The 12,178-nt window shown below is 38.6% G+C and overlaps 1 protein-coding gene across 5 annotated transcripts in view; it reads right to left on the bottom strand.

Moving 5' to 3' along the window:
- col12a1b (collagen, type XII, alpha 1b) overlaps positions 1-12,178 on the bottom strand; it is a 74,131-nt gene that overhangs the window by 42,402 nt on the left and 19,551 nt on the right. For all 5 annotated transcript variants that reach the window (XM_081379127.1, XM_081379123.1, XM_081379124.1 and 2 more), the window contains exons 15-27: positions 10,760-10,952; positions 10,486-10,613; positions 8,195-8,344; positions 7,915-8,034; positions 7,231-7,395; positions 6,866-7,012; positions 6,268-6,410; positions 4,822-4,951; positions 3,664-3,809; positions 2,324-2,453; positions 2,092-2,228; positions 670-799; positions 110-249 (exon numbers count right to left, since the gene is read on the bottom strand). In XM_081379127.1, the coding sequence (XP_081235253.1) occupies positions 110-249; positions 670-799; positions 2,092-2,228; positions 2,324-2,453; positions 3,664-3,809; positions 4,822-4,951; positions 6,268-6,410; positions 6,866-7,012; positions 7,231-7,395; positions 7,915-8,034; positions 8,195-8,344; positions 10,486-10,613; positions 10,760-10,952 (1,859 nt within the window). The remainder of the gene's footprint in view (positions 1-109; positions 250-669; positions 800-2,091; positions 2,229-2,323; positions 2,454-3,663; positions 3,810-4,821; positions 4,952-6,267; positions 6,411-6,865; positions 7,013-7,230; positions 7,396-7,914; positions 8,035-8,194; positions 8,345-10,485; positions 10,614-10,759; positions 10,953-12,178) is intronic.

Below are 12,178 nucleotides of genomic sequence, written 5' to 3'. Positions count from 1 at the left end.
AGTGAAAAATGTTCTCTAGATTATTAAAATCAGTTCTTCATACTGAGAATTTTTATTTTATTTTGAATAAATATAAATGTTGATACAAATAACAAGCTGGCAAACGTACATATTTGAAGTTGTTCTCGCCCTTCTTGGTCCAACCGATGCGGTACAGAGCGACGTCTGGAGCTCCATGCTCCCATGTGGCCTTGAAAGAAGTCTGTCCCACTTCAGAAAACCTCAAGTTCTTGGGTGCAGGAACCACATCTGTATGTCAACAGAGAAAAGTATGTGACATAGAAACAGGTGCAAACACTTGGACTGTGAACCATCAGATCTGACAAGCGAACGTGTTCCTGTGTAAAGGGAAGCGGGTTGTGTGTCAGCAAGAAAACTACAGACTTGCAGATCAGCTGAGACTGATGAAGGATATCACCCATGGGACTGATAAAATAAAGCCACGAACACATTCACATGGCTTGGGTAAGGGTGGCGTCACACATGGTAGTCATTATCTAGACGGGGAGCATGAAAGACCTGCTGAAATAGCAGATCTTGTAGCCAGTAAGTCACATAGTTCAACACCAATGTAACAAACAAAATCCGGCAGCCGTGAAGTAAGATGCCAAACCAACATCATCCGTCAAACGAGTCATCTTGGAGAATCAGTGAAGATTATAAGCTCACCAGTTATTGCACTGCCAAGCATGGGATTTCCTGGACCCTCGTCGTACACGGGAGTGACAGCAACATCGTACTCCGTCTGAGAGCGGAGGCTGGTGAGAACCAGGGTGGTGATGTCACCGTTGACCTCAACCTGTCAAACACCAACGTCAGTGTTACCATTAACACATGTCAAGGGAATAGAAATAACAGATGCTTTTGACAGACCAACTCGCTTCGGTTCCATTCGTTACACATGGACTGAAATCTGCGTTGGTGCAACAGAGTGAAAACTGGGTGTTTTTTTAACCAGAACTTACTCTTTTTTTTTTTAAGTACACTTTCAAACTCACTACCGCAACTCACATTTTTTCCATTAAATTGCATTATATAGCATTTGTCCTGAATCATTGTTGATGAACTCACTGACTTCACACTAGGCTTTTGTTAGGTGCTTAGGCAAAGCCTGGCGTTGATGCAAACAGATCTTGGGACATGACTCTGATCCCTCTCTACTTTGGTTGCACACCAGGCAAAAATCATAAGTCATTTTGTAAACTAACAACGAATCATCCACGTCATACTCAAACCCTCCAAGTATGATAAATAGCGATAGTGATGTTTTGCCTTGTATGGATCCAAAGATGGATCCAGAGTTCATCTTAGTGAAACAGGTCATCTTAACCTCATTCCAGAGAACGTCCAAGAAGAGATAAACAAGACAGTCTGTATCCTATCAACAAGTTTGCTTGGACATGACCTTTTGGATCTCCTCACATAGTTCCACTGGTTCATCTCAGTAGATCTTCAAAGATAAAAGACTCCTTTTGGTAAAAACAGCAGTACTTTGGAAATATCCATAAAGGCATCATTACAGAGAGACAGGAGAGCAAGCGGGGAGCCAATTACCAGAAGTGGTGTCCTCAACGTAAACCCCTAGATTTTGTCCTACCATATGACTAGGATCAGTTTGTGAATACCTCAGAGAGATTAATATAAAAGGCTTTCAAAGTCCTAGCTAATGAACTCTTTCTATGGAAGACCCTCTTCCACAATAAACTCTGACCAAAAAGATAAATATTCTCTTCATCTATCTCACATTCCCTGCATAGCTCAGGTCTATTTCCCAACTTAAGCCTGTCAATCATAGAACAAGACAGTCCATAAAACTGCAATTAAAATCTCTTCTTTTAAGCTGGATGCAAGGATTATAAATGATTACGGATAGGAAATGTAACTACAATTACAATTCCATTAATTAGTTTAGTCCTACCTTCCATTAGTTGAAATCAAACATCATTGTTTTTCAGAACTGGCTTCTTTTTATTTATTTTTATTGGAAATGGTTCTAAAAATGAAACGATGCATGGGACATTTTTGATATGTGGAATTTTGCATTACCAATCACTAAACTTAAATGCTGTGTGAATTACATATTTTGATCACCTCTTTCAGCTCTCCATCCTCTCGCTTGTAGGTGATGATGTACTTCCTGACGTTTCCAGGAGCTGCATCCCAGATTAGACGCATGGAGCTGTGAGTCACTTCTGAGATTCTCAACTCACCCGATGGAGGCAGAGGCACTAGAAGACAGACATATTAATATAAGTTGTTATTAATAAAAACATACCATAAATACTGACAATAACAGATTGAAACCATCCGAGGAGAGACGTACGAGTGACTCCTCTGTCGATAAGGGCTTCGCTGGCCGACTCTCCGTGTAGAGCGAACAGGGAGATAGAGTACGCCGTGTTCGGAAGCAGCTGCAATAACTGGACATCGTTCACATCTGCACCAACTCGCATCTGCAGGAGAGAGGGATGTTAAGAGAATGGACATTAGCGAAGCAACGGCCCAGCGAGACAAGACTTGTTATGAGGAACACCTGGCATAAACACACTCCCGGTTAAGGTATGTCTCCTCCAGACTAAATCAGATCAGCCGGATCTCCTGGGATGATGGTTGTGACTTTTCCAAACTATTTTATGTACTACTATGTACATGACTTCAGGGAGGAGATATATCCAGAACAGGCAGCATTATCTCCAATTTATGCCAAAAGCTTGTGTTTTGGGCGAGTCTGAATTTTGTAGACCCCATAGAGGATGACTTTATTGCTCAGGAGACTAAATGGAGTTTTCAACTAAGCCTCATTTAATTATCAACTTTGTCTCAGATGTCTGAAATAAATATAAGTTGACATTCAATAAGAGTATATAGCTATAAAATGAATGTGGATAGCCGATTAAATGATTTGGCCACAAAGGACTTTGATGCGAAATGATCGAGTTAAAATTGATAGCAGACTTCTGTATCTTTGTAACTTGGAGATTACTTGGAAAAGACTTGGAGTCTTTTTCCGATTGATAAAACTGAAAATCCTTTATGTCAACTAAATTTAATGTTAGTTAATATTTTTTATTAAAATGAAAATTAAAGTATTGAAACTTGTTTTTGTTAATTGAAAAATAAAAATAAATAAAAATATATTAGGAAAAAAGTGTTAGAAAATTACTGTAGTTAGAAAAATTAGAAAACTAGAAATGTAGCCTTAGCAACTAACGGAAATAAAACAAATTTAAGTTGAAGTACTAAAGTTACTAAAACTGAAATCAAAATAATTTTTAGCTAATTAGAAATATATATTTTTTAAATAACAAAAACAACAAAAGCACATAACAATATTACTAAAACTTATATCAAAAGTGAAAATCTAAAAATAAAAGCTAATTCAACATTTTAATAAATACTATAATTCTATATAAATAACACTACAATAAAACTTTGTGCCAGAATATGCAATTAAAATGGTTTCACATTGATCTCATTTGTGATTTATATTTGCTATAGAACTGAACAGCAATGTGTCTCCTTGCTTTGACCATCTGGCTATGCTAAAGGGGCCGCTGGCAGAAGTGGGTTTACTCTGCCTTGAGGTCTAATAAAGCAGAGGTGGAAATTTTGAGAGATCGTCTGGAGATTGTTCTGGAAGGCGTCAGTGTGACAGGCGCTCACCTCCAATTTTCCAGAGGGCACACTGGCGTTTATGGTGTTGTAGTTCAGCAAGTACCCGCTGGCCCCGCCAACTAACTCCCATCTGACCCGCATGGACGTCCGGGCCTCGTCGTACACGGTCATGCTGGTAACAGCAGGTAGGGGCACTGCGAAAAGAGATTCAAATGATCTAATCTATCTTTGAAGCACATTCAAAACAGCTTTATAAGAATGAAAAAGAACAATAAAAAGTTGTGATTTCTCATTAACATTCATGTTTCGGTCACATTAAATGACCATAAAGCTAAAGCCACAATGACCAAGGCAGATTATTGCATCCAAGTGGCTCATGACAAAACGATAAGCCTCTCTTTACGATGGGATAAGGTCTCATAATGTTGATCATAAACATTATAGTGAGAAATGTTTAAAAAGACTTAAGCAAACTATAAAGCGAGAATAGCCAATTAAAATGTTCTGCTTACTTTAAATCTGTTTAAAAATCATTCAAGTTTACTTTGTCCATCTATAAGACCAAAACTAAGCTGTTGACAAGGTGCCACTTCACAGATTTCACAGCTGCTTTATATTTGTGATGTGGAAACCAGCATTATAATTGTGTTATATAGGAGCTGCAGTATTTCTTTGAGGTTTCATAATGGCTCTGCTCCAAACAATACTGAGCTGCCTACCTACTGTAGACACATGTACAGGCATCATTAGTGTGCTCCCAACACATCGAATGTTCTTTAACTTAAAGGATCTTTTGTTTGGGCCAAACTTTTGCATGTATTTTTGTGGATAAGGCATTGTGACGAGACCGGCCTTTCAAAAATTGGTGGAAAAAGTGGGAAATTCCAGTTATAAATAGAACTGGACTTACTTACAAGATTTACATAAGAAAATGTGAGTGGTGTTTTGCTCATGCAAATCATGATGCTAGGGTGTTGCTATGGTATTCTGGGTGGTTGCTAGGTGCAATTTTCCACTGGAAAGTAGTTGCCTTTTGTAGCCAAGGTTGTGGAAATAGCAGCAGTATGCAGGGAAACAGCTGTTTCCAGTGGTTGAGATAAAGATATGGTTTATGTAGTGAGTTTTATCAGACATTGAGATTGAACAGTAGGAGAATTAGTGTGATTCACATAAACAAAAGGAGAGGTTTTGATCTGCTCAACTTACATGTGGTTTCGGTTCCTCTCAAAGGCTCGCTGCTCTCCTCACCAATCACTCCATAGACATTGATAACATACTCGGTCATGGGGGTCAAGTTGAGCAGGACAATTGTGTTTTCTTCACCATCAGCGAACATCTGAAAAACATCATCAGGGAGAGGTGATCTTCTGCTGAGAGGGGTATTACACAAGATGGAGGGGTGGAACGGGGAGGTATGTGGCCATCTGAAATCATCTCTCTTTAGTTCAGGTTCTTAGAGGTCAAAATTCAGCACGCGAACACGCAGGGCATGTTGTGAGATTTATGGGATCTAGTTCAGCCCATAATGATACATGATACTTTTAAGCCATATAGATCATCCCAAATGCACACAGTGTACATGGTAAAATAAAATATGACATGATGCATAGCTTTGAATTAATGTTATATGAAAGTTGTCCTGTTTTATTAAAGTCTTTAAGGTTACACAAGAGGTATGTAGAGATATGGAAATTAAATGTGAATGTTGCTCTTCATCAAACTTGACTTTTATAGCAAGCACGCAATGGGCACCATAATAAATAAATGATAGGCACATATAAATTCTGTTCCATAAGTCAGTCTTACCTAGACAGAATCATAGATATACTCCCAATGCAAAAGATGCTCAAAAATGTGAGTAGGAAAATTAGACTAACCTCAAAGACATGTTGTTTGGGCAAATTTTGAAGGCAGCGTTGTGAAAATTAAATCACAGAATTTATTTCAACAAGCTTAGTATAGAATCGATTGAAAAGCATAGTTAAAACATAAAACTAATTTTAAAAATGTATTTAAATAGTTGTGTATATTTTTATTCTTAATAGTGTTGTGACATTAAAGGTATAGTTCACCCAAAAAATGTAAATCTGTCATCATTTACTAACCTCATGTTTGTTCCAAACCTGTATCAATTTCTTTCTTCTGTTGAACATAAGAGAAGATATTTTGAAGGATGTTAGCAATCATCCGGTTGACGGTTATCATAGACTTCCATAGTTGGAATTAAATAAATACTATGGAAGTCAGTGGCTACCGTCAACTCTGGTTACCGACATTCTTCAAAATATCTTATTTTGTGTTCAACAGAAAAAAGAAACTCATACAGGTTTGGAACAACATGAGGGTGATTAAATAATGACAGAATTAAAACATTTCTATGACCTATCCCTTTAACTTAGCAACATGCTAATGTCTTTTTGTGTTGCTGCCTATTTAGAGTGTTTCAAATAAGAGGTTTTTGAAGTTCAGTGATGGTTAGGAGGTTGCGTTATAAGGCAGCTCACTCAACAGTATCAAGTTTTGCACAAGATGCAAGAGAATGTAGGCTAATAAAAGAAAGTGCAATAACTTTCAGAAGTTTAAAGTCTGTGAAGTATCTACCATGAATGCATTTGTCCACTTGAACACAATATATGTGTTTTTAATGCTCACCACTTCAGTATTTCCTCCAGCCGCAGGGACGTACTCGATGCGAAACTTCTCCACTGGCTCGTCAGGCGGCATCCAGGTCGCACGGAAAGAGTAGTGCGTGACCTCGGAAGTCTCAAGGTCAGTGGGTGTCCCTGGGCCACCGCCTGGTTCATTGAAAGCAATGGAAAAATGTGAGCCGTGGTGTCAAGCAGCTCTCAAACAGGTTTACACTTAGACTATAAATCTTCCTCAGGCCTATTAGCTTCTTGCAAAAGTTTAAATGGGTTATATATCACAAGTTTCATGGTTCTGTAAATCACTGCTATCCCCCAAGGAGGATCGGAGTGCAACCTACGGTTTTCCGTCTCATTCTTTTCAGCAAGATTATTAGTAAAAAAAAAAAAAAAAAAAAAAAGAACCGTCTGGGAAAACAAGAGTGCAAATCAAAAATGGATGGCACAACTTCAAGCAGTTTTAGCCGAGCCAAACTTTGGGAGCTTTGGGAGATCTTGTTTTTTTTATTTCTAGTCTGCAGAACAGAACCAGGATCGATTTGTTTAGATTCACAGGTTGTTTTTCAGTCAAAACAAACACTAGTCAAGTATGTGACTGACTGTACCTGGGCCTTTAACACTGTTACAGAGGTTAACAGTGAGGTCGTCCACAATGTCCAACAGGAAGGAGAAGTCGTTGACATTGTACATGTGAATATCATCAGGGTCGGACGCAATGGATCGCAACTCATTTTCATCTGCATTCTTCACACCTAGAAGCCAAGAGGAGATCATAATTGAAAGATCTCAATTACTTTAGCTGCGTCAAAGAGACCTTGATCAAGCTGTAGTCTTGCCAAATCAAAAGCTGTGAGATGTTTGGACACAGGAGAGCTCTGGATTGAGTGTCTATCACTGGCATGCAAACTGTTATAGTCCATTGTGACTGAATAGATAGCATGTCAGCAATGTCAAGAAGAGAAGAACTTACCCACGGCATAGAGCTCAATGCCAGAGTCACGCAGTTTCTGAGAATTCACTATAATCTCGTCCTGAGATTTTCCGTCGGTAACAAGGACACCAATCTTACGAGAATCGGGTCTCAGACCCACATTTGCCTTGAAGTTGTTCTGGAGGATGTAGTTCAAGGCCATACCTTTGGAAACACATTAAGTTGCATGTTGGTTTCGTAACATGTCACCTTATTTTATTAGCTATATTGCATTTCTCTATGAGAAATGGCTGTTGTGGATTCATGCATTTCTTATCTGTCTACATTCTATGTGCAAAACACTTCTGAAACTGATTTAAAGGTGAAGTGTGTAATTGTGGCATTAAAAGAAGCAACGTATTTTAAATTTTATGCAAAATATGCATATATATTTTAATGTAAAAAAAAAAGTAGACTGATGGCTTCAACAAAACCATACAGTTTTAAACAGCAAAACCACAGCTCAGAGTAGGTCTGTCTTTAAATGTTTATTATAAGTTATCTTTTAAAAATGAATTCCCATATAGGACAAAATTCGTGCGATTTTTACAGATAGCAGACTATCCTTTTTTTGCAATTGCCACTAGAGGTGCATCAATGACACACAACACCTTTAAATGTTGTTTTCAGGGATTTAGATAAAGAAATAAGAGCAGATAAAGCACTTATGTAAGAGCTCGGTACCCGTCATTGTATTTCCGCCTTTGTAGGGTAGGTTGGCCACAGCATCCTGCAGCGACTGACGGGTTGCGTGAGCGTTCAAATGCCACTCAGTTTTGGGATCCCCGCTGTACTGAGCCAAACCTGTGAGAGAAGCACACACCATTATGAATGCAAGAGTAAAGGTTCCTGTTAATAACTCAATAAGGAGCTCTGCATAAAGCTCACATCTGGAGTCCAGATGCAGGAATATACCTTCAACATATCTAAAAACATGAAGTAAACAGAAGCAGGGTAGACTTGCCGATTTGAACCCTGTCAGGGCCGATGTCAAAGACGCCCACCATGCGACCAATAAAAGCCCGGATGGTTTTGAAGTTCAAACGGCCGATACTCCAGGATCCATCAACCAGCAGGACGATATCAGCCTTGGCTGTGGTTTTACACTGAGCATCTGTGAGTTAAACACACCAGAGTTATACAGTGAGAAACGCCAAGAGGAGCTTAGATGTGATTGTATAATCGCTGATGGCAGGCAGAGTTCAACAAGAGAGTGATGAGAAACGGGAAAGAGACGTGTACACATGCTCACAGCAAATAAAAAGTCACATTTACACCGCAATAACTTCAAAACATCACAATTTTAGATAAGACTTTTATTTCTCTGTAATTTCTTGGAGCTACAGACTCTTTCCATTCAATTTGAATCTTCAGTCTTGCATTGTATCCAAATCCCCTTTGGCACATGGCCCTGGAGGGAATTTTTCCTGGCATTGACATTGCTTCTGTTCTACAGAGAAAAGAAGTAGCCCTTTGTGATGCATGAAATACGAGCTTCATCTCTTTTGCACATTCCACCTCAGGAGAACGTGTGGAGCTCCAGATACCTATTGAGGGTGAAAAGAGCCCCAAAACTGAGGCTAGAGCACTGGTGATCTCACTGGACACCATCACACATGGTCTGCAAGTGAAAAATATCTTGTGAAATTGATTATTTACACACATATGCTCATAAAATAAAGATATATAAAAAAATGAGGCACCAGCTGATTGTACTTAGTTTTACATGGTTTCCAACTGGTCCAGGAGGTTTCAACCTTTTTTATTAAATAAATAAAATAAAATTCATAAAATAAAATAAAAAATAAACTGGCTTAAAAATTACATATAAAATATTAATTTAAAAATAGTTTAGTCTGAAAAAAAGCTGGCAGACAGCGATGGAGAGCAAAGAAACATAAACTTTCCTAAACTTCTCTCTCTCCTCAATGAAAGTAGTGCCTAACTGAAAACAGAGCATTTTTTTCCATGAACTCGTGTCACAGTGCAAAAAAATGGGAGAGAGACACACATTCGGACAAACTCTCGTACATGCCAACAACAGCATCCTAAAATAAAGACTAACAGATATTAGGCTATAGGTTAACACCACCCGATATTCTGTATGACCTAGATGAGGTCAGTTGAATCATTTTGATGAACTATTCTAGAATTTTTTTTTTCCTTTGGAATGTTTAATTTCCTGATTAATCATGTTATAATGTAACAAGTATTAAAAACATAAACAGGGTTCATTTTGATTATATGTTGAACCTTGCTGACATCCTTCTTGACCAGACCACTGGTTTGGGCTAGTTTGATGTGACACTGCCCTCACGTGACCTTTACCGTGTTCGTTTCACCACTAAACTCCTGCAGCACACTCCCATCATTCTCCCTGCATCTGCTGCTTAAGTCCTCACTGCTGCACAACTTCACCACTGGAAAGTCTTTCACGTTATGACTACTCTCAAGTCTTTAAACTGCCGGCCAATAGCTGCCAGAATCAAACTCAAGACACTGTTGCTGCCAAAGGCTTTGAGCCCACAACTTCAAACCATACGCTTGATCTCGCCATGAAAATTCGTCTCTCGTGTCTCTATTTGTACACTTTTGTTCATCGGAACAATCCCATTCATTTATTTTAAATCTAGCATTAAAAAAGACACTTCTTAAAGAATCTAGAAGTTGCATGAGAACATTTGTTGGCATGTCATCATAACAGAAATAATTTTTTTTTTTTTTTTTTTTTACCCGATTTTGTGTCAGTACATTTAAAATAATGAATCAATAATTTGTACATTAGAAAGGGAAGGTGAAGGTGGATTGTGAGATACAGTATTCTTAGAAAATAATAATATGAATCTATTTATAATAATATTATAATATTCAATAATTTATTTTATTATTATTTATATTTTTGTTTTATATAATAATAATAATGTATTTTATTAATATATTATTAACATATTTTATTACCCTTAATGTTAATTTTTTTTTTTATATTTGCTACATATTTGCATTTTATATTTATCATCTTATTTACTATAACATTGTTTATATTATTTATAATATTTGTACTGTACTAATAAATCTAACCTCATTGACTCGATTCTGCTTTAATGGCTCATCTTGATTCATATGATGCTGTATTGCAATCATTCTTCCTGGGGTTCTTTGTAGTTCTTGAGGCCTAACCTAAGCACTTCAACAGAAAGTACATGCTAAGAACATACTATAAACACGACGTCTTAGAATGATGTGCTGAGATTATACCGGGGAAGTCAGGTTTATCATCTTCGATAGGTGCATCGGAAAGGGTGGTCTTTTCCTCCCCGGCCAACGGCATACTTTGACCTCCATCAAACATGCCAAAAACAGCCACGGAGTATTTAGTTCCAGCTCTGTGAAAGAAGAACAAAACTGAAACCATATGTGCCATCTTAAAACAAGAAGTTTGATTAGATGAAGATGATTAGCAATGATGCTAATCAAAATGATTAGCATCATTGCATTGAGAAAAGCATCTAAAGTTGATGCTAAACATTACCTGAGTTCCTCTAAAACCACCGTGTTGTCGTATGGTCCAACAAGAAGTTCTCCTAGATCAATATCATTTCCGCTGGGATGGAAAGTGACTTTGTACCCTCGTACATCACCGGGAGCAGGGTCCCAGGACACACGGAAACTGGTTTTGGTGGGTTCAGAGGTCTGTAGGTTTCTTGGGGCTTTATATGGTGACACTGTAGGATGAAGAGAAGGCGGCGATATCAGCACATGCTAACACAATCCAGCTACAAAATACTGCAAAAACACTGCAATCACTATGGGCATACTTTACTTTGTATTTCATACGGTCAAATTCTATGCAACTAGATTTGTATGTTTTCTAAGTAAATAGTATGTGACTTGAATGACGCTAAGGTGCTCTGGGTGGTTGTCAGGAAACTGCTATGCAGTTGCTTAGGTGTTTAGTGGTATTTTAACACTTCCGCTATGCAGTTGCTTGGGTGGTTGATTACTGGACCAAGCCAAAAGTCCAAATATTGTGATATTCTGGTCTATTGATATGGTACCTCTTTCAATGTAAGTCTATGGGCCCTATCTTGCACCCAGTGCAATTGACTTTGTACACCGACGCATGTATCATTCCTATTTTGCACCCGACGCACAGCAGACTTTTCCCTCGGCAAACACACGTCGGTAAATTAGGGAATGAAATTGCGCTCCCGGGGGCGGTTCAGCGAAGAGAGGAGGCTTGTTCCGCCGCAAATGTTCCCTGGTGCTATTTTGCAGTTTCAGAAAACAATTCCGCCACAGACCAGGAAAAACCTAGTCTAAAGTCAGTGGCGCGTTATTCAGATGCTATTTTAAGGGCGCATGTTTGGCCATAATGTAGCGTGTGCACAACACACATACACTTTGCTTCTCTCATCTACACAGACGCAGCAGTTCACATTTTTGCAAACCATACATAATTACAAGGAAAAATATTACCACACGAGGGAAATCATTGTGGTGTCCATGAAGATGTGAAAAAATAGGCATAAATCTAGCTTACACATTTGCCCAAATTATTATACGCCTGTTTAACCGAAGCTAATTTGGGTGGGTTTCTCCATCCCCATACAATGTCACTTCTCTGTGTTTTACGGCCCTGACGAGAACGTCGGTCTCCTCGGCTGTGAACCGCTCCTGGCGCGCGTCTGGCAAATCCGCCGTTATAATAGCAATCCGCCATGGAACAAGCACGCCTGCTTTTAAAGGCAATGTGAGATGACGCTCTGATTGGTTTATTTCACGTTACGCCCAAACCACACCTATGAGTAATGAAGCTACTTCAGACCAACACATTTTAGATTTGCGCCGAGATCCGCCCACAAAGTTACTTGCGTTTTGCGTTTAATATTTCCGTTTCAGATCGTTAAAATAGGGCCCTGTGTGTTTTTTGTCTGTTTTATCGTTCATG

Source organism: Scardinius erythrophthalmus (genome assembly GCF_964197995.2).
Source record: "Scardinius erythrophthalmus genome assembly, chromosome: 11".
Taxonomy (NCBI): domain Eukaryota; kingdom Metazoa; phylum Chordata; class Actinopteri; order Cypriniformes; family Leuciscidae; genus Scardinius; species Scardinius erythrophthalmus.
The sequence above is the reverse complement of the archived record's forward strand: the minus strand, read 5'-3'. Positions and strand labels throughout refer to the sequence as shown.